Source organism: Centropristis striata, chromosome 2 (genome assembly GCF_030273125.1).
Source record: "Centropristis striata isolate RG_2023a ecotype Rhode Island chromosome 2, C.striata_1.0, whole genome shotgun sequence".
In the NCBI taxonomy this organism is placed as follows: Eukaryota; Metazoa; Chordata; class Actinopteri; order Perciformes; family Serranidae; genus Centropristis; species Centropristis striata.
The window spans coordinates 37,491,539-37,511,514 of NC_081518.1; the positions used below are offsets into that span (position 1 = coordinate 37,491,539).

The 19,976-nt window shown below is 41.1% G+C and overlaps 1 protein-coding gene across 1 annotated transcript in view; it reads right to left on the reverse strand.

The window, feature by feature from the left end:
• nkd1 (NKD inhibitor of WNT signaling pathway 1) overlaps positions 1-17,045 on the reverse strand; it is a 33,198-nt gene extending 16,153 nt beyond the window's left edge. Inside the window, exons 1-3 of the mRNA XM_059357731.1 lie at positions 16,868-17,045; positions 16,730-16,762; positions 16,380-16,519 (exon numbers count right to left, since the gene is read on the reverse strand). Of these exons, the coding sequence (XP_059213714.1) occupies positions 16,380-16,519; positions 16,730-16,762; positions 16,868-16,892 (198 nt within the window). The 5' untranslated portion in view covers positions 16,893-17,045. The remainder of the gene's footprint in view (positions 1-16,379; positions 16,520-16,729; positions 16,763-16,867) is intronic.
• Between the last annotated feature and the right edge of the window lie 2,931 nt (positions 17,046-19,976).

The window sequence follows — 19,976 nt, forward strand, 5'->3', positions numbered from 1 at the left end:
TTGGTTAATTAATGCCATCTAATGTCAAACTCACAATAATTTACAGTTCAGTTAAACTGACTTATATTACACCAGTTAAAATAAAAGTAAATATAAAGGCAGCATTTAAACTGTAATACTCCTGTCTTTAGGAACACTTTCATCTGATATTCATGTTTTTCACAAACTTTCAAAAAGCGCTAGACTGAAGCACTGGTGATCAAAGTTTTGATGACAGGGTGCTAATTTAGGAAGTCAGCATAAGATTGAAAATAAGGCAAAAAAAAGCACCAAGTTGATTGAGATAGACGCTTGTTAGTTGCGTGCAGTTTAACACAGTAGAAGAGTACTGTATTATATGTAAAAATAAAACTTCAAATGTAAAAATAATGTAAAAAGTATTGAAATGTGAGAAAAAATGATGCATGCATTTCATGCCAAGTTCAGGGAATGCACAACTTGCAAGTTAATTGTCAAAGATACAGTGATTGGGCATGAAATGATAAAGCGACTAAAACCAATGTTACTCCAGTACTGAAACTCACCAACATACAGTGTGGATGGAAAAGCAGAAGCCTTGGCTTTATGTCCATATAGGCCCAGTCAGTCTGAGGCCACATTCTTTAGGAAATTAAATGAAAATGCCACATCACTGTTAACACTGTTCATTTTCACTTTGGCTCGCAAGTTGAATATGACAGCCCCAAAAAGGTAACTAAACTCACAGACTTAAATAGCCCCATCTTGCTGGCAGTTTGAATTGCAACAGTTCATCTTTATTATTATGTGTTAATGTTAAATGACCCAACTGGTCCCTTGGCTGCTAACATTGATCAGCATGAAAATGAGTGATTGCATCATTGACTGAGTACATCCTGAACTAATAAGGAGTTGCTTGCAGCTGAATAGAGCACTGATCAGCTAACCTACCCTGAATAAAATGAAGTTTTAAAAGCTTTTGCAAATGAATTGTATTTTGGGGTCCATATTGTATGTTGATGAGAGCAGAGCAAGCATGAGAGAGTAAGTGGAAGACAGTGAGCGCATGCTGGCACAGAACAGACTTGGTGAGTTAATTCAGAAAGTTGCCTTCAGCATCATCCTTGCTCTGGCACTACAGACATGGACCCACTGGGCCAATTTTTTTTCCTGCTGTGAGTGTGTTTGAGAGCAAAAGGGTACATTAAAGTGCAAGTAATATGTACTTGTATGTGATTGTGGGAAAGTCCCACAAGGCCTCTTGGTCTCTACGCTGTCTGCCTCCACGACCCGCCACACAGGCTGACAATTTATGCGGCCAACGACAGCTCCCCCTGATCGCACGCCAGGGCTCAGTGGAGGCAGGCCTCTAGAGCAATGGCAGCGCTACTGGCACTCCATCAAAACCCAGGAAAAATCTCATTAGGACTGCGTCTGGGTGCCTCCTGCTCTGTCTCCCACCCATCGCAAGAAAAACACCTTCAGGAGTGCAACGTTTGGAGCTGCGGTGCTGACATGAAGTGGGGAAGCAACACACATGAAAGGCCATTTAGCCAAGACAGGCAGAGTGACAGAGACAAGGGAGAATGTGGGAATAGCGGCAGTGCTTCTCCAAGTACGAATCTGCTTCCCCTGGGCCTTTCAAACAGGAGACGGATGAGGTCGCTGACACTCACATAAAAGCCACCCAGCACTGGAGAGGGGTGAAACAGAGCATTACAGAAAGTGAGACATGATTATTCCCACTTGTGACACATTCATTATAGCTACACCATGACCAATATCTGTGTGTACGCTTAGATTGATAAGTGTATTAGACTACGGGTAATAGCATAAAATACAAAGGGACAGTACAAACCATGTGATACCTTGCTGTCTTTGTACCAGGTGTGCAAATTTACACTTAACTTGTCATCATGTCTTTGTACTTTATCCTGTAAAGTTAATGCACTTGGCAAATAAAATGATTTTGACAGATTCTGCCTAGTCTGGCTAACAGCCATTAGCTAAAGTTTATGAATTACTAATGGTGAAAACAGCTGGTGAGCATGGGAATTTTCTAAATCTCTAGTGCACACACAGCCCCAATGTTGAAAACCGAGAAGTAAAACAACAAAAAACTCATATTAGTTTTAGAGCTGCAAATTAGCTTATAGGTGTAATGTTACTCGCAGAGGACCTCAAGAGAGGAAATACCCATCCCTCTCCACCATCCCAAAGAGTAAACTGAGATACACCGGAGGCACTTTCAAAAGGACCGAGCACAACTCTTGGAATCTGGAGCAGTGCCTATCCTGCAATGTGTATTTTGTGCGGCGGTGCTGCAGGAGGAAAAAACAATACCAAAAAAAACAAACTAAACGGACCACCAGTCATCATCAGACAGTGGTTTAAACCTGGGTCCAGTTTTTTGCAGTTCTTTACGCTGGAGTGCTCCTCACCTTCCAGCAGCATTAAACAGCCTCATTCAAAGCCCCACGTAGCAGTAAAACATGACGCCCCGAGATGGAGCCAAGATAGAGAGTGTTGATGTGAGGTAGTGAAGCACTGCACTGCCTCTGAGTGAGGCTTCAAAGGGGATCAGTTTTCACACATGAAATAAAGATCTCAGATAATCATTATAGCATAGCAAAGCTGACGCGAGACGGTCCCATTTATGGAGGGAGGGGAGACGAGGCCAATTTTCATACAACACCTACAGACGGAAAGCCATGGCAAATTAATGTCTCTGCATTTCTCTGCAGCCAAACAAGATAAATCTTTTTTTTTTTTTTTTACAAATAGACTATCACGCTTATTATCACATGATGCATTGAGGTAGTTTCTTGAATTTTCTCCAGTAGAACAGATGTTTGAGTTTTCTAAAATGTCAGAACTTTACAGCAAACCAAATGAAAGCATGAAGCTGATCTCATGAGCAACCTGCAGCGCCAAGAGGAAGTCATATCTGCTGGGTTTTACAGTGCAATTTTATGGCTTTGATAAGAAAGTCAATGCCTTTCCAGAGGTCACACACTGTAAATCGTTTGATGTTGAGTCCTTCACATGCACCATTAACAAAACATAAGCTATCTGCTTGATGTTTGTGATCTAAAGGACCTTACAGGACCTTTAGAGCACACGTTTTATTTTTCAGAACAAATATTACATAGAATAGCAGTTATAAGTTATCTATACAAAAAATAATTAATCATAATTTAGGGGCTTAATGAGATTGGAACATTGTCATCTAGAAGTTAAAACCCCTGACTTTAAAACAACATGTGGGTCCCAAATGACTACTTAGCTTTTTATTCTTGATCTCATCTGCTTTGTTTATCTGGATTTTTCACCATCTCTAGAGAAAGAGCAACACTTGAGTTGAGTGGACAACAAACCGGATAAATAATCGGATGAGTAAGTCCTTCAACTTAAAGAGGGCTAACGTGTAATTTGACGTCTCAGAGGGAACATCAAAGACGGACACCTTCTCTCCAGACTTTGCGGCCCCATGCCTGACACCCCTCAGTCACGGCACACCCACTTCTCTCCCTGCACCCCAGGAAGGAAATTATAGCCACGGACTTGGGATCCATCACCAGGCAGGTTGAAGGAAGCTGCTCTATGATTAAAGTGTGCATGGTCAGCAACACCAAGACTGGAGGGGTTTGAGGAGGCAGCACATGCCAGAGGGCTTACCGTGTTAACTCTAGTTCATGACACAGGTCATGCAGAGATTCTCCACGCACACACACAAACCAGGAATACTTTAGTAAGGCTGAAGGAAAAGCCCTGCATACAGAGGAGATGCGGTTCAGTCAAATTATTCTTTGTGCACTATATGTTAGATCAAATTATAGTGTGTGTCAGTTTAAATTAACTCTATGACATTGATGGATAAGAGGTTGCAAAGACGTGTCAGTGATCTTCCACGTGTGTACATTTATGTGTACATTTTTGCACATGTGTTGTTTGCTCTCAAAATGTATTTCCTTTTTTACAGGACCCACAAGTGCCGTGATTTGATGCCTTTCCTTTTGTCGAGCGATAGTGCACAGCCACCAGTCATCTCTCCACGTCAGATTAACATTGCAAACACTGCTGGTCACATTACCTCACCCACATCAAAGGCTGCCTCCTGAAAGGCTCAGTGGAATATTAGCAAAGATTTACAGCCTTCATCTCGACACTTCAGAAACATGCTGATCTTAAGTAATCTCCCTCCCCCTCTCCCTTTTTGTGTTTTATGTGTGAAGTTGGCCAACACTTTAATGACCCATTTACAAAACTTTTACACCTGCAAAGATAAGCTTTTACAACTCAGCAAGTCCCTCGGGCACTAAAACCCTACCTGTTACTCAAGGTAACAGCCTTTATTAGCTTTTGAAAAATATGTAACCACAGCAATTAACATTTATCACACTGTTTATCAAAGCCCTATCTCAGAGAGGAGGTGAGGGAGAGGATACAAGGTGTCGAGATCAAGAGTCTAACTGCATGATCACCCCTCCAGCAATTTAGAGACACCAACAGCTGAAAGTACTTTCATTTTTTACAAAAACATTGTGCCTCAATCACTATTATTCTCTTGCACTCTTTTAAATTTGTTTGTAAAATAAACACACACACACACACACACACACACACACACACACACACACACAAAACAACACTACCTGTACTGTGATGCACAAAACTGATGTGAGTGCTGCAATTAGCAAGAGTTTGCAAGCGCTGAAGCTGGGCACACTAGTGTTATCTTTAGAATAATGAGATCATTGAGTTAACTGCCACCACATTAATTATTGTCATCTTTAAGTTGGCTGCAGCTGAACTTCTAGGTGCTCATAAACAACCAGTCGCACACATTAAGGTAACATGTGAGCTGACAGCTTGAGCGAAGCCATTTCTGTTTTTGTCCTCAAGTTTCCTTGGGAGCCAGAGAGTTAACAGGGGAATCTGAGCTAGAGGTGAATCCTTAAAACACATTCTCCACCAGCCAACGAACTCCACTTTGGGACCTTGCATTCCCAAGAGGAAGCCATGGTTTGGAAGGGAATGGAGACAGCCTGTCGCTTGGCCTTGATTTACAGGTGGTCTCCGCCTGCCAAGAGTAACAAATCACAACATTATGGCCCTCTGAGTTCAGAGTGGAGCTCAGTTCCAAAGAATGAGAAAAAGAGAGAAAGAGAAGAGAGAGAGAGTCATATGCAAAATGACACACCTCATCTCCAAAAGCTTGTGTGGTTAGTACAGCAATAGGATATCTCACCCTTCATGAAGGAAATTAGTTCACTCTGGAACCTTTAACTTCCTTGGCAAAAGGGGCAGAGCAGTCCCGCTGAGGTGACATGAGCTTACAGTGTGTGTGTGTGTGTGTGTGTGTGTGTGTGTGTGTGTGTGTGTGTGTGTGTGTGTGTGTCAATCATTATTGCAAAAATAGGATGGATTATGCATTTCAGACCACTAGTTGGCAACATGCCTGCTTCCATGCTTGTAGTGTTTAACAGTGAGTGTGCTACACTGTGGCTAGAGGGTCTTAGTAATTATTCAAAGCTCTCTTTGAGGAGAGACAGTCCTTCAGTCGTCTGGGTGGCTTCAGACGCCAGTCTCAAGTGCTGCAAAGTGTGGGAGGAACAAGGTTTTAGCCAGAAAGTCTACCTCAAGGGCAGTAAGAAAGTGACAGGCACTTAAAACCTTTAACCACAGCCAAGCGAGAAGAAACACTGCTGTGATTTGTCATGTCATTAGCTACAAGAAAATAATAAAACAGGACATACTCATGCTGAGATCATTGATGTTTCGACAATATTCAGTTGAGTTTTACTAATTCTGAAGATTGAATTGCATAAAAATGCTCAGCTTAACATGCTCTTTTTCAGTTTTCCATTGGGAAAAGTTGTTTACAGTACATGGTAGACATGGTACTTTGTTTGGTATCACCTAGGTGAAGGTTTCCAGCAAGCTGAGCCAATACTAGAAGGTGGGTTTAAGAAGAAGAAGAAGAAGAAGATTACTTTATTAACTCCACAATGGGGAAATTCAACCTCTGCATTTAACCCATCCTTTCTTACTCACAAATGAACACACCATGCAAGGAGCAGTGGGCAGCACATTACTGCACCCGGGGAGCTGTGCAGGGGGTTAGGTGCCTTGCTCAAGGGCACTTCAGTCCTAGACCTGTCAGTACCGGGATTCGAACCGGCGACTCTCCAGTTACAAGCCCGATTCCTAACCTCTCAGCCTGCTAAAACACTGCAGGCCAGTTATTCATCAGAGAGAATAATCAATATATATATATATATATATATATATATATATATATATATATATACATACATATTTTTTTTTTTTAATAAAAGACGTTGAAGTTAAGGACTAAATGTAATAGTTCCATCAGTTGTATCATCTGATCCAGCCAGTAAATGTTAGATTACAAGCTGGAATGTACAAACTACTGCACTAGTACAATGTTTTTGTACTAGTGCACTATCTGATCTACTGAACCAGTTATGCAAGATGTCAGGGTTGCATTGTGAGTGCAAGTCTGTAGTCTGGATGCAATCCAGCCACTACTCACAGTAAAAAAATAAAACTGTAGATGAGGAGATGTCATAAAAGCTGATCATTATAATTACATCACTTCATTTCCTCTAAATGACAGTTGTCAATAACATCTATAACTACCAGCACATCATATTTAATTCAAAGCTGATTCTACACCTTTTTTACTGCAATCAACCATGAAGCTCCATGTGGTAGGTGGCAGTTATGAAAACTCTGACGTGTGCATGTTGACCAGATGTAACTGACCTCAACACCAAGGTGGCCATTCTTCCTCTCAGCCTATGCACACACATTTCTGTACACTCACACACAAACATATACACACGCACAGCATGTTTGGAGCAGACATCCTGCCAGCCACAAGCCACTACCTCTAAACATCCCTCACATCTGACCTTTTAACTGTAGACCTAAAATCTCTGTAATTACAGAGAGTGTTTCAACTTTGCAAGTAAACATTGAAGCAGAAATAGACACTTCAACTACTATATACAAGTGCGCTGGTGCCAGGGGCAGGTTTCTATTCATAGCTGACTGGAATTAGTGGCTTATGTCACTGCTCACCATAATGAACTTGCAGCAGAGTAAGTAACTCAGTTGCAAACTGTTACCAAATTCTGGTACCAGTGCTCAGACACATTAACACACTAAAAACATAAAAATAAACACAAATGAGAAACCGGGAGATATTTATGAAAAAGCTATGGCACATCACTTGAGTTTCATAGCTCCATTCCAAGTGTCCAGAATATTAGTGCAATAATCGCATCATCAGCATACAGTAGGCATCACTGATATGTATAACAATTTATGACTAATAAAAAATGATATCCACAATAGTAAAATCCCTGCAGAGAGAGAAATCAAATTCAATTATTATTTTCATTATCGATTCTAATTATTTTTATTATTGATTGACCTGCAGATTATTTACTTGATTAATTGTTTGGTCAATAAAAACCCAAACCAAAAGATATTCAGTTTAATATGATATAGAACAGACAAAAACACGAGATCTCCATATTTAAGAGGCTAAAAAAAACAGCATTTCTGCCATTTTTAAATCAGAAATTACTTTAATTAATACTTAGCAATTACTTTTGAGTCTATTCGGTGTAACTCTAGGATATGTTTTATGCTAAAAGACAAGAACAATTTAAATACAAGCCTATGTGAAAGCAAAGATCTGTAAAACCTTGCTGTTTTTTTAAACTTGAGCAAGAAATTGGGTGGGGGGGTTGTGAGTTTGACGGACAGGGCAAATGGCACTTTAGGGAGCAAAGGATTGGCCTGCTTCATTGAGAGTCTATAGGGTGAGGTCCTCTTTAGGTTGTGGCACCTGTGGAGCATAAACACACCAGGGGAGGACAGCTTTCCTTTCAGCAGGGCCGCTCCTCTATTTAGCTTTCCTTCCACCAAAAACATCCCCTAACAGACAATCCAGACCTCCTCCAGCCCTGGCGCCACAGGAAGAGGTGAAGAGCCCTGGAACCTCTGTCTGTGGGAGGCACAATGCTCTCCCAACTCTGTTTACCTAAATCCACTTCCTCCATTCGCTCTACCTCAGGTGGCCTTAGAGCCCTGGTCACCAACGCTCTCAAACACAAAGAGGATAAATACAACAGCAGGGCTCATGGAAGCTGTGGAGTCCATCACTGGTGTTTCCCTACAACCAGTTTGTAAGAAAAACAAGTGGAAGGGAATCACGCTGGGACTCTGCGTCTGTTAGCAGTGATAAATGGATTCACATATTAGGGTAAACAAATGGGTAATGTGCCTGTGTGCTTCATGGCACAAGAGTGTGTATGCACGATCCTGTGCATGTGCGCACTCTCAAGAGAGCTTGATAGCAGTTTTATGCAGATGTTGATCATATCCTATTTGAGAGCCACTTTGAGTGCTCAGTCAAATTATTCAGCACTTACTGCACGGGCCAGAGCGAAACCCGCAGGGGAACCTGATAAACAAACAAGAGAGAATTATTCAGGGTTTAAACACTTAAACACCCACTTCAGCAGAGCCTTTTAAGTGGGTGATTAAAATGGGCAGAGGAGCTCAGCGCCACCACAGGAGCCCCAGTCACCTAGAGTTCTTCCCAGGCCCACTCATACACAAACCCAACCCTGTTAACCCTGTCCCTTACCTAGAACTGAACCTTGAACAGGGATGGGCAACTGGAGGCCCGGGGGCCGCATACGGCCCGCACCCTCACTTGAAGTGGTCCTCAGTACAACTACATGCATTTGAGCATGAAATCTTAAAATTCATACTGTTATACATGCATTTGAGCATGCAATATGTTACTGCACTGTAAACATATTTAAATTGCAGTTTCATCATATTTGGTTAAGTACACAGTCCTATATTTGGCCCTGTGGTAGTGACGATGAAAAATTGTGGCCCCCTCCAGCATTTAAGTTGCCCATCCCTGACCTAGAATATGTTAGGGGTACACAAGCGTCTGTGATTTCTTGTTTTTACTTCTATTTCTGGATGGATTACTTTCAAAGGTCTATTTAAAAATCCAGTTTAAGGTACAGACTCATCTGCCATATGACACTGCAACTCAATCATCCTAGACATCCCTTTCTGTTCCTCTTGCTCCTCAACAGTTCTCCCTTTTTTCACGCAACAATTCTGACATCATTTGTCATCATAAGAAAAGCATGGGTGTAATAATTGCTGCATTCCATTTAGGTGAGCCAGGTTCAGGGTCCTGGTGATGTTCATGCTGGCTCACTGTCATAGCTTACTGGGACACTGTTAATGTTAAATGATGCACCTGTGAATCATATAACAGCTCTGCAATAATAAACATTTATTTTTGCACTATGACTGCTGTATATTAATAGAGAATGTAACTCATGCTATTGGGCATGTTTTATGAATTTTTACATTTACCATTGCTTGTGTAATGAAAGACCTTCTCTTCGGGGAAGTTTGCTATATTAAAAATAGCATGATATGTAACATGTGGTCTCTCATATTTAAAGTTATGATGGATATTTTGGTTTGGGAATGTGGCCGAAATCACATATAAATCATATACAGCAGATGAAAACCTGTTTTTTGAAATTCTAAAATACAGCCTCTTACAAACATGCGGGGTAATAAAATCTACCATCAAAATCAACATTAATCTTGAAAAGGAATTATGCCTCGTTGTAAAAGTCTTTGATCTACCATACTGACTGCATGAAACTAGCCATTATCTGTCAATGAATACATTCATCGATTAATTGCTCTCCTTTCTACCTTAATATTTCAAATCAAACGTGGAAAGGAACACTTCCCTGAAGCTTTTCAAAATCCATTAGCATGTCAAAGGCATACACATACATCAAAGGTAAATATGTAAGCATTATGGAAAAGATGATGATGTCAGTTAAATTAACTCTAGATTTAGATGGATTATCTGCTCAGAGTGTCACACCATTTATACTATACACCAGGCACATGCTTATCAATTGCAAGATATTTCAATTTAAGGGTGGAGTCCAGCTTCAAAACAAAGAACAAAACTAAACAAAACATCCTAAAAATGAAACTGTTTCTTTGAATTGTGAAATAAATGCCACCCTCAAGTGTGGAACAAACCCCTCCAGCCTAAATGTATCTGTGAAGGGCTGGTGAGAGACACTTTGATCAACAGCTATCCGTTGCTCTGAACTGAGCATATATTTGGGAAAACAAAGCACAATCTCAGCTGCTAATCCCCTGAGATTTAGAGCACATTCCCCTAGAATCCTTTGATCTCTGGAGTGCATCCGGACAGCTGACTCCAGGCATACTGCACACTCACATGCATGAACAGATTTGGACATACATTTCAGTCATACCATTAAGTTGCTAGATACACGTGGGTTTTTTTCAAATGACACCTACAAGTGACAGAGTGTTTTTAAGTGTTTACACTTTGGTCTCAAAGGTTGCATATCAGCCGGGTTCTAGTTATGGTACTAGTTTAAGAGTTCAATGACCTCTACAATTAGACTGAAGACATTTAATACTGCATTTCTTTCAGAAAATTGTATGTGATGTACAATGACCACCATGAAATACATAAGAGAGCTGGAGAGGAGAAGCTTGAGCACAAAAATTGTGAAAAAAGTGGATAAACCTGATCAAATGTCTACATGCCACTAGGGCTTTACCTTACTCTAAACCGCCCATTCTTTCACAGAAAACCTTTCCAGAAGGCACCACTCACAGAAAGCGAGTCATCTGCTCTGCTTTGTCACACAAGAGAATCTCCTCCAGCTTTTAGTAATCTATGTGACATACGATGCCGGATGTGACATTAAAGCCACCTGCGCGTCCTCGAACCTCCCAGTCCCCCAGCTACGTTGACGTCAGCCTAAGACTTCCACTCCATCTTCTCATGGGAAAATAAAGGAAAAAAATCACAGAGCCCCTCTATGGCCAGGTGCTACCCCTCCTCCCCATAGGCCTAGGCTTTTCTTCTCTTTAGAGTGTGGCTCCAAACTTTTCTCCCAGCCTCTTCAAAGAGCAACAACAGGCCCTTGGTCCCTTGGGAGCACAGAGGGGGTAGAGCCCGGTGGGAGAGGGGCATACGTCACACAGCACGCACAAGAGGCCAGCCGGTGGGAAAAGAAAACGCACATGGAGAGGACAGAAAGAAGGAGAGAAAGAGGAAGAGGAGTCTGCATTTGAAAGGTGCTTTCAGCTTCTAGACAAGAGCCCTCGCTTTGTGAAAACGACAAGGAGAGAAAAAGCACAACAGCAGAAGCAAATGACGAAGGGGGCGCAAAACCTGCCATGTCTTTTATCAGACTTGGAGGCTGAGGGAATGCGTTTAAAAGCTTTAGGCCTACTTCCAAAAAAAAAAAAAAATCAAAGGGCCGGCAACCGACTGCGAGACAAGGGGGTTGGGGGCAGAAGTTTGACTGTGATTCACTTTAGAGTTGCATTCTGTCGTCAGACGTACCTTTGCCTTTTGTCTTCACTTCCATACAAGTTGATGGAAACTCAGAAAAAATTTAAAAAAACATTTAAGCTTTTGAATTGTAAGAGCAGCAGCTTGGGAAGACTGGAGGTGGCTTTTACTACGCAGAGGGTAGGGCTTCACAGCAGAGGAGGAGCCTTCAGTGTCACTACAAACACCACCCTCCATGGCCCACTTCAAATGCAGTCTCATTTCATCAGCCACAACCATCACAGGGCCACAGGGTAAACGCAAGAAACAGATGGAGGCTGGGAGGGGAGAGAGGAGGAGAGGGGAGAACCAGGAGAGGGGGAGGGGGATTTTAGGAATAAAGAAGGGGGTAGCTTTGAGAGGAATATCCATTAAAATAGTTTTTTTCTTTTACTCTTGACATGCTACAGACATAATGGACTTTCCTTTCAACTAATGCCAAGAGCAGCGACCTAATAAATCACCCAACAGAAATTTGAACTTCCACGTCATGAGTTCTGAAAACTATCAATGCCAATGTCATCGACTAAATTCTGCAGGGTGCACGTAACATATCAAATTTATGGGTAGGTGTAGACACCATGCTGGACACAGGGGAGAAAGTGTGCCGAGGCTTACATGACCTGGATCTCATGTGTTGAGAGACCCACAGATCCACCTGCCCACACCACTCACTCATGTCCGCAGAGCTCAAACAAACCTCATCGGCCTGCAGAACTCATGAATGGGTGCAGCATCGGCATGGAAACATCATTAAGAGCTCAAGTGCATCTTTATGTCTCAATTAGGCCCTTTCATAGTGCAGTCTCGCAAATTTCCCGCTATATTGCCGTAAAGATCTGTGCCAGCTTTTCGCCTTCATAGGGCATCCATAGTGATCCTGCAAAGGCGTGATATCCGTGTTGATTCATAGTGCAGTCCGGCGTCGCGGAACGAGGTGGGAGGAGACGATAGTGACGTGCAACAGAGCAGCAGCAGTGCTGCACAGTAGCACAGTGCTAATTGGCTGCACAGTTAGCTCTGTAGCAGTACAGTATGTATATGCTGCAGCAGCATGTGCACAGTAAGAACCGTCCGTTTGTTTACAACAAGCAGCGGACACTGTGCACAGTTAGCCAAGTCCGTTTGTTCACGATCAGTGGTGGACACTTTGTGTACAGTTAGCGATAATGGTTTATTTACGATCAGCGGCGGACACTTTGTGTACAATTAGCGATAATGGTTTATTTACGATCAGCGGCGGACACTTTAATGTACAGTTAGCGATAACGGTTTATTTACGTTCAGCAGTGGAGACTGTGTACAGTTAGTGACAGCGGCCGCAGTTGTTGTGCATGTTGCTGAACATGACTTGAAGACTTTCGGACTCAGTTAGAGGCGTGCTTCTGATGATACGTCACATTCTCTACACCTCGTCGGCACGGCCGATTCATAGTGATCCCGCTTCCAGCAGTCCCACCAATTTTACGCCTCTGTCACTATCTCTGAAGGCGTTACAGAGCCGGCATCACTTGATCCCCCCATCCCACCTCTGGCGCTTTCATACTGCAGGCGAGACGTTACAGAGGCGTAAATATCGCAGTTTGAAACGGCAATTTGAAAGGTCCTAATCCGTGCACACTCTCAACCAGAATTTTATTTCAAAACCATTAATGAAGACAAACTGCTGACATGAGCAGCTCTTCACAACAATGACTGGTATTAAACTGTTATTGCTCCTACAGGGAATATGGTTTGGAAAAGATCAGATCAAAAGAATTCCAAGTGTGGACTCCCTACTGTTGACACCCGACCCACATTCTCCTGGACCCCGGTTCAGCTGGGAGGGGGGCTCAAAGAACAGCAGCTATAAATAACTATCTCACCAGGTATTCTATACAATAAAGACAGCTTTAAAAGCTAAGAGAGTTTCATTCTCTCACCTAAGCGGTTAGCTTCTGTTTTATCTGTAAGCACTGTGGGGTCGAGCTTTTAAACTTTGTCTCACTGAGCGTTAAGACTTCTAATACAGTTAAAGTGTGTGATGTGGGGAATAAACAGCTATAATGTGAAAAAAGCAGCAAAATTAACAAATTAAACATCTAATTAAATGTTGTACTTATGGTCTTTAGCATAATGTAAATGTAAAAAGTACCAGCAAAATGTTTAAATGTTTTCATTTTAGGCTTTAGGAAAGCTACTGACAGCGACTGGAAGCTACAACTTTTTTCTGTGCAGACCAATGGTATTAGGGCAATATGGTTGGGCAATTAGACAAATATATCAGCTATCAGCGACAGCGATTTTTGGGTCATTTTATTAAGCTAACTTAGTGGACTGCCTCCGAAGAATTACAGAGATCAGCTCCATTGGCTGCATCACAGCTAGAGCGCCTGGTGAGGCACTCAGTGTGCAACTGCCACAACACTAAAACAAAGCGTGGAGATACATCAAGCTATGCAGACTACTCAGGGACAGACAGCAAGCTAACCCAGTAACACAAAGAGGCCAGCAATGACAAAGAGAGAAAGCAGGGAAAAGCAGTGTGTAGAGCCAGCATATTTCGATCTAACACAGGTGCAGTTTGAAAATATTAACATAGTGACAAAGCTTAGACAGTAAATATTACATCAATCAAATTGTGTGGCGGTACATAAATGCATAAAGGAGGCGATCTCCAAGCAGGTCACGTGATCAGCATGATAAGCATCCAACGATAGAATAAACATCCTGTGCATCCTGTTATTTTTTTTTACATGTTTTTATGTCCCTTTGTTACAACTCAACACTAAACTGCAGTAGTGTTGGCACCTTGGTGAGACGGAATACTATGTGTGAATAGACTCAACATGGAATTGTCCAATTCAGAAAACAAAGTCAGAATGCCAAAGTCCTGGATATTTGATTATTTAAACTTCATAATGTGAAGATATATGTTCTGTAACACTAAACACAGAAATCAAGAAGCAAGCATGTGCTTTAAACTTGAAAATTAAATTTTAAAGATTTTGGATTCACTTTACAATCACAAAACAAAAGGGAGAGCACCCAAATACATATTGATGGCGGGAACACCTTTCTTCTTTTATTCATTTTCCCTCTGAGCTATAAAAGCCATTAGGCACCCAGACTTGAATTATTTATAAAAACTGAGCTCCACTAACTCCACATTTTTCAAAAACATCCAACCATTTCAGCAGGGGCTCCGGTTCCATCCTGGGCCAAAACTTCACACACCACTGTTGTGGGAAAAGCAGCACATGAACATTTCCAGGAACAAAATGATGAATGTTTGTTTTTCTGGTAATAATGTATGGTAATTGCATGGTAATAATGTGGTTTTAAATGCTTAAATTGCCCATAGCATATGAAGCCACTCAACACGTAAGCAACCATGTAAATGGCATGGCTTTTCTGCTGCAGCAGCATCCACATGCTTTAGAAAATAAACATAGTTTCAGGTGTTTCTCATACAGACAATCCTCAAAGCCTGGGCCGGAGACATGAAGCCTGAAGTGAGTGGGATCCTGTTACTATATGAAGACGTTTATTGCAGTCTTGGGCACATGTCAGGATTAGCAACTTTGACACCATGTGGGTGCAACATGCAAAGCCAGTTCCTACTTCTTAACCACCTGCCTCCTAAAGACCACCACCTCTCTCATCACAAATCCTGCATGCAACACCATGGCTGCCTTGCAGGCAAAGCAAAGCTGTCAAAAACACTTTTGCTACAGAAGACAAAACAATGGTGGACTTTGGACCTGATTTTGGCGGTCAGTAGATATTTCTGTTGCCTAAAACTTCCTCAAGTTTGCCTTCCACTCACCAGCATGCAAATAAATCCTCATACCAATGGCTCTTTTTTTTCAGGAATCCAACCCAGCGTGTGCAGTTGTGTGTTGCTTGCAAGATAATCACTTTAAATGCATGGTATAACATGACCTCTACACGAGAACTGCTGCATGCTGTGTAAGCAAAAGTCATAAAAAGCAAATGAGAGAGAAGAGTAGGAGAAAATAAAATTGGCTGTTTATTTCAACAAGCAGCAACATGCTAATGATGATAGGATTCTTGTTTTTTTTAAAACTCCGAGCAACTAAAGGAACTGTCAAGTATGTTAAAAGAAAAATCATGCCACACAACATCACAACAGAATAGGTGCTTTAATGTGTAAAAACGCAGGAGATCCTTCTTCTTGGCTGTATTTAATGGATAGATGCATTTCTGCTCAATGTGTCTGGATCGTGGGTGGAGGAACTGATTTTCCTTTTTTTTTCTTGATGGGCTCCAATTCCTCAAACATGCTGCCTTTGAGGAAGGCCTCACTAACCAAAGAGGCTTAAGGCTCCTCTGAAGCAATTCCAAAGGATTTCCCCACTTGACAACAACAGCACAGTGTTTACGGCAATGCCAAAATACAAAACAAGCATGACCTCCAACATTTCTGCCCAGCCTTTACAATCCACACTTGTCACCAGGCTGTCACACTGCAATGCTTTCAACTCTGGCTTGATCTATTGTTCCCTAAAAAAAACCCTCAGATGAGGGTAACAACATTTGTTCTCTACATGAGAGGTTTACCAAAGGAGTAGTAACATTCATTTTGTCACATTCAGCCAGAAAATGTTTTAAAGAGTGTCAGCTTGTGTTTTGCACCCATGTCTGAATTTTCAACATAAAGTGCAGCCAACACGAATACATATGAACCTCTGCCACTATCGTTAAAAGTTTGTCCACCAACAAAGCTTTGAGAAAGTTTGCCTAGACTTTGAGTGCATTGAAGAGTAAGACTTCGGCTAAAGATTATATCAAAAGCGTTTAGGCGTACAGTTGAAAAACAGCCCAAAACATCGTCCCAGTGATGTAAAATGCGCAAAAAGCGGCGCGTGGACAGAATTGAACGAACCTATTCACTTCACCATAAATACGTGAACCTCGTGGACAGAGTCGTACTCACCCGTGTAGTCAAACCGCAGTTGTTCTTGTGGTGACAGTCCTGTTGCTCGAGGCGAGAGCTCGTGCAGTAGTATTTCTGCTTCACGAGCCAGTCATCGATTCCCTTCCTCGCCAAACAGGCATTGACTACAAAACTGTCGCCTGAAACAAAGAAGCGCATTATTAGCAGCTAAAAACTATATTTCCTCGCGCTACACTCATGTTTTCCATAAGCGGTCCATCTTCAAAGAGTCGGACTCTTCGCAGCTCTAACGAGCTGAGAGCTGACTCTGAGAATTGTTCTGCTGTTCAAAAAAACTGACCCAAATAATGACACTTTATTATACACGATAGAGAAATAAGCGCGCTTACCTTCTGGACTCTCCCTCGGTTTACAAATTGCGGCTTGAGAGAAAGAAAGTCAGAAGACAATGAATTGTGTTACTCGAAAGTATCGCAACACCAAAAGAACTATAGCTGTGATTTCTCTCAGGAATTAAAAAACCTTACCATGTTTCGAGTGCAATTTACCCATTTCTATTCATCGAGTTGGAGTTAAAAACCATCAGAAGAATATAATCCAGAGGAAAAAGGGAAAGCGGCAACGATATCCAGACAGAGGAGCGTCCGTAGAGACCGAGAGCAGACTGCGCTCAGTACAGGACCGTATGACTGGAGAGCCAAGCGAGCCTTTGATCCAGAGCGCCGCCACTGACAAGACACACACAGGACAATATACAACTTCCTGCTGACGCTTTCACAATAAAACACTTGGGCTAATTGATGAGACTGACTCATAGACTATTTAGGACTGACCACACAAGGAAGATGAGCATGATGCCATGTGGCAAATTACTGTTAAGTATAAAACATATTTCATATGTTAGTTAGCTATAAAAGCTTTAAACGTGTATGTAAAAAATGTCCACAAATCATATTCTCAACATCTATTTCCAGAATTGCCAATTTCGATTTACTGTTGGTTGTTGTTGTTAAATAAATCACTTTAATGCCTGAACCAACCACACAATTCCACAGAAGCCTGTAGTGAAGGGTGTATATAGGTTTACAGGGTGTAGGCTATCCACACCTATGTTATGGGTAGTGTACTGTTTACTCTCCTATCAGGCAAAGAACAACATTAGAATACATAGTACATAGTATAGTAGTAGTAGTAGTAGCCTACACCAACCTCATCAACTACCCTAACACCTCTCTCAAATTCACGTTTTAGATCAAACTTTTATTATGGAAATGTATACAAAACTTCCGGTGTAAATTGACTTTTTCTGGTTTACTTGTCTCATCTCACTCAGCTGTCTCTCTTCAAAGCGCAGAATTAGTGTCATCAAAACCTTAATTTCCACCCCTGAAAGATCAGGATTTACAGTCACACCTCACCTCAAACTGCAAGCAAGTGCAGGTAAATGCACTCAGTATTGTCAGTGGTTCCCAAAAGAGAGGTCTGGATGGGGGGCTTCCTGAAGGGGTCCCAGGACATTAGCAGGTTTGAGACCAAGCACCTACATTCAAAAAAGTCCAAAACACTACATGTAGTTGGTATCATTGTATTTGAGAGATAATTTAAATAAGCAATACTCCAGACTTTCTAGTAATATGTTTAAAGTTCGCCTCAGTGGAGCAGAACTAATGATTGATTAAATGTCCTGCATCGAACATCACAGCATTAGCTACAAGGTATTTTCTATAATTCAGAATGAATAAACAACTTTGATAGAGCATGCCAGCATACAATTAAATGGCTGTTTGGATCCTCAATTACCGGTTGTTCATTTTAGTAATAAACCATATCAGGAATAATCCTCTGAGATGGGCCTCCTGGGGACAACATCATACCACCATGTCATGTGCTCTTTGGTCAGTGTGCGTCTGTCTGTTTGGGGTCTTTGACATGAGAAGAAGGTTTAGAAATCACAGTCTTACTGGACTGAGGCAGCAGATGAAAGCAAGCTAAGACTCTTTTGAAGTCTTCATTATATAATAAAAGACAGACGCCACTGTGCCATGTGTCATGCCATGCTGCTAGCGGCTCAATGCGGCAGTAATACATACACGATGTGGGCATCATCCTGTGAGAAAGCATTGGTAAAAGTTCAGAAACCATATCCATATTTAACGGTTATCAATCCATGATCCAAAAATGAATCAAGTTTTAAGAATTTTGCATACAAATCTTTTTTTTTGTAAACTTCAATCTGTGACTGAGATTACCAACACTCAAAGAGAAATCATTCATGCCATGATAAGGGGACAAAATGCATATTTTAAAATGTACATTTCTGTACTAGAAACAGAAAAAAAAAACACTGAGCTATGATCTGTAATGCATTTATTTCGGGTGGCTACAAGAGAAGGACACATATTCATAATGTGTTTCCTTGATTATTTATATCCAAAGAGCCTTAATTTCAAAGTAATGTTACATATAAAAAAGAAAAACAACAGTTGCTGCAGGATATCCAGAAGGTTTTTGGTAAGTCTTTATAAAAGCATGTGTTTTCAAATCACAAATAATCAAATCAATCATCCAAAATTAAAAATGTCCTTGATGGTCTGTAATTAGGTTTTTTTTATATAACAGCACGTTTCATATCACAGAACATCAACTAAGTGCATAATCAAAAACAGTACACTAAAGTACACTGAATACACTTTTCATCAAAAAGGTTTTCTGAGGGCTGTCAGCTGATGCAAATGGAAAGTATTGCTTAAAAGGTAATGTTTTTGTGTTATCAATCAAGTTGCAAAAAACATGCCATGTTTTTCAAATGCTGGATGTATAATTTTAGATCAAAACTTCTCTCTTGTCATTTCTGTGTCATGGTGTATTTTTCCTTTCATGTCTAAAAACAGCAGATTAAAATCTTAGGGGAGGTTTTGTTCGATTCTAGGACATAATCTTAAAACTCAACATCTGTGAAAGCAAATCAACTGAGTGAAGAGTGGCATAAATGGCAAAACACATCACCATTTTAGATGGCTGACAAACTAACTAGCTATGTTTTGCATTTATTTAGTTATTTACAATTCTTTTTAATAAATTTATTTTATTATTTAATTTTAGATTTTGTCACCTGTTTTCAAGATATCAGCCACTTAACCACAGGCACCTTTAGCAATTTTCCATGTTGGCTTCATCTGAAAACATCAGTTAAACTTCCAAAATAAGGCAATGTGAAGTGGTACCTTTGTGTAGTTCCTCGAATGGCCACTGGAGGCTGAGTCCAAAAGAGAGTCAATCCCATTGACTCCCATGTTAAAATGTCCAACTTTATACCAAAAATGAACATGTTTACACCCTAGAACAAACAAACTGTTTTGGTCTCCACAGCAAAATTATAACTGTACAGCGGGATATGTTTATATAACTCATTTATTTAAATTATATTATGGCTTAAATGTATGTATAATTAAGGCCATGACCACTTTGGGTGACAGGTGGGTGCCATCATAGGTGACATTTATCATTCAGCCTGTCTAAGTGTACCCATACTCCAGTCCTTTGCCCATTTTTGGATTAGCTTCAGCTTCTTTAGAAACCTTAGGTGGTGTCATGGAGACTACATCCATGCTTTATACAGTCTATGAGAAGAGCATA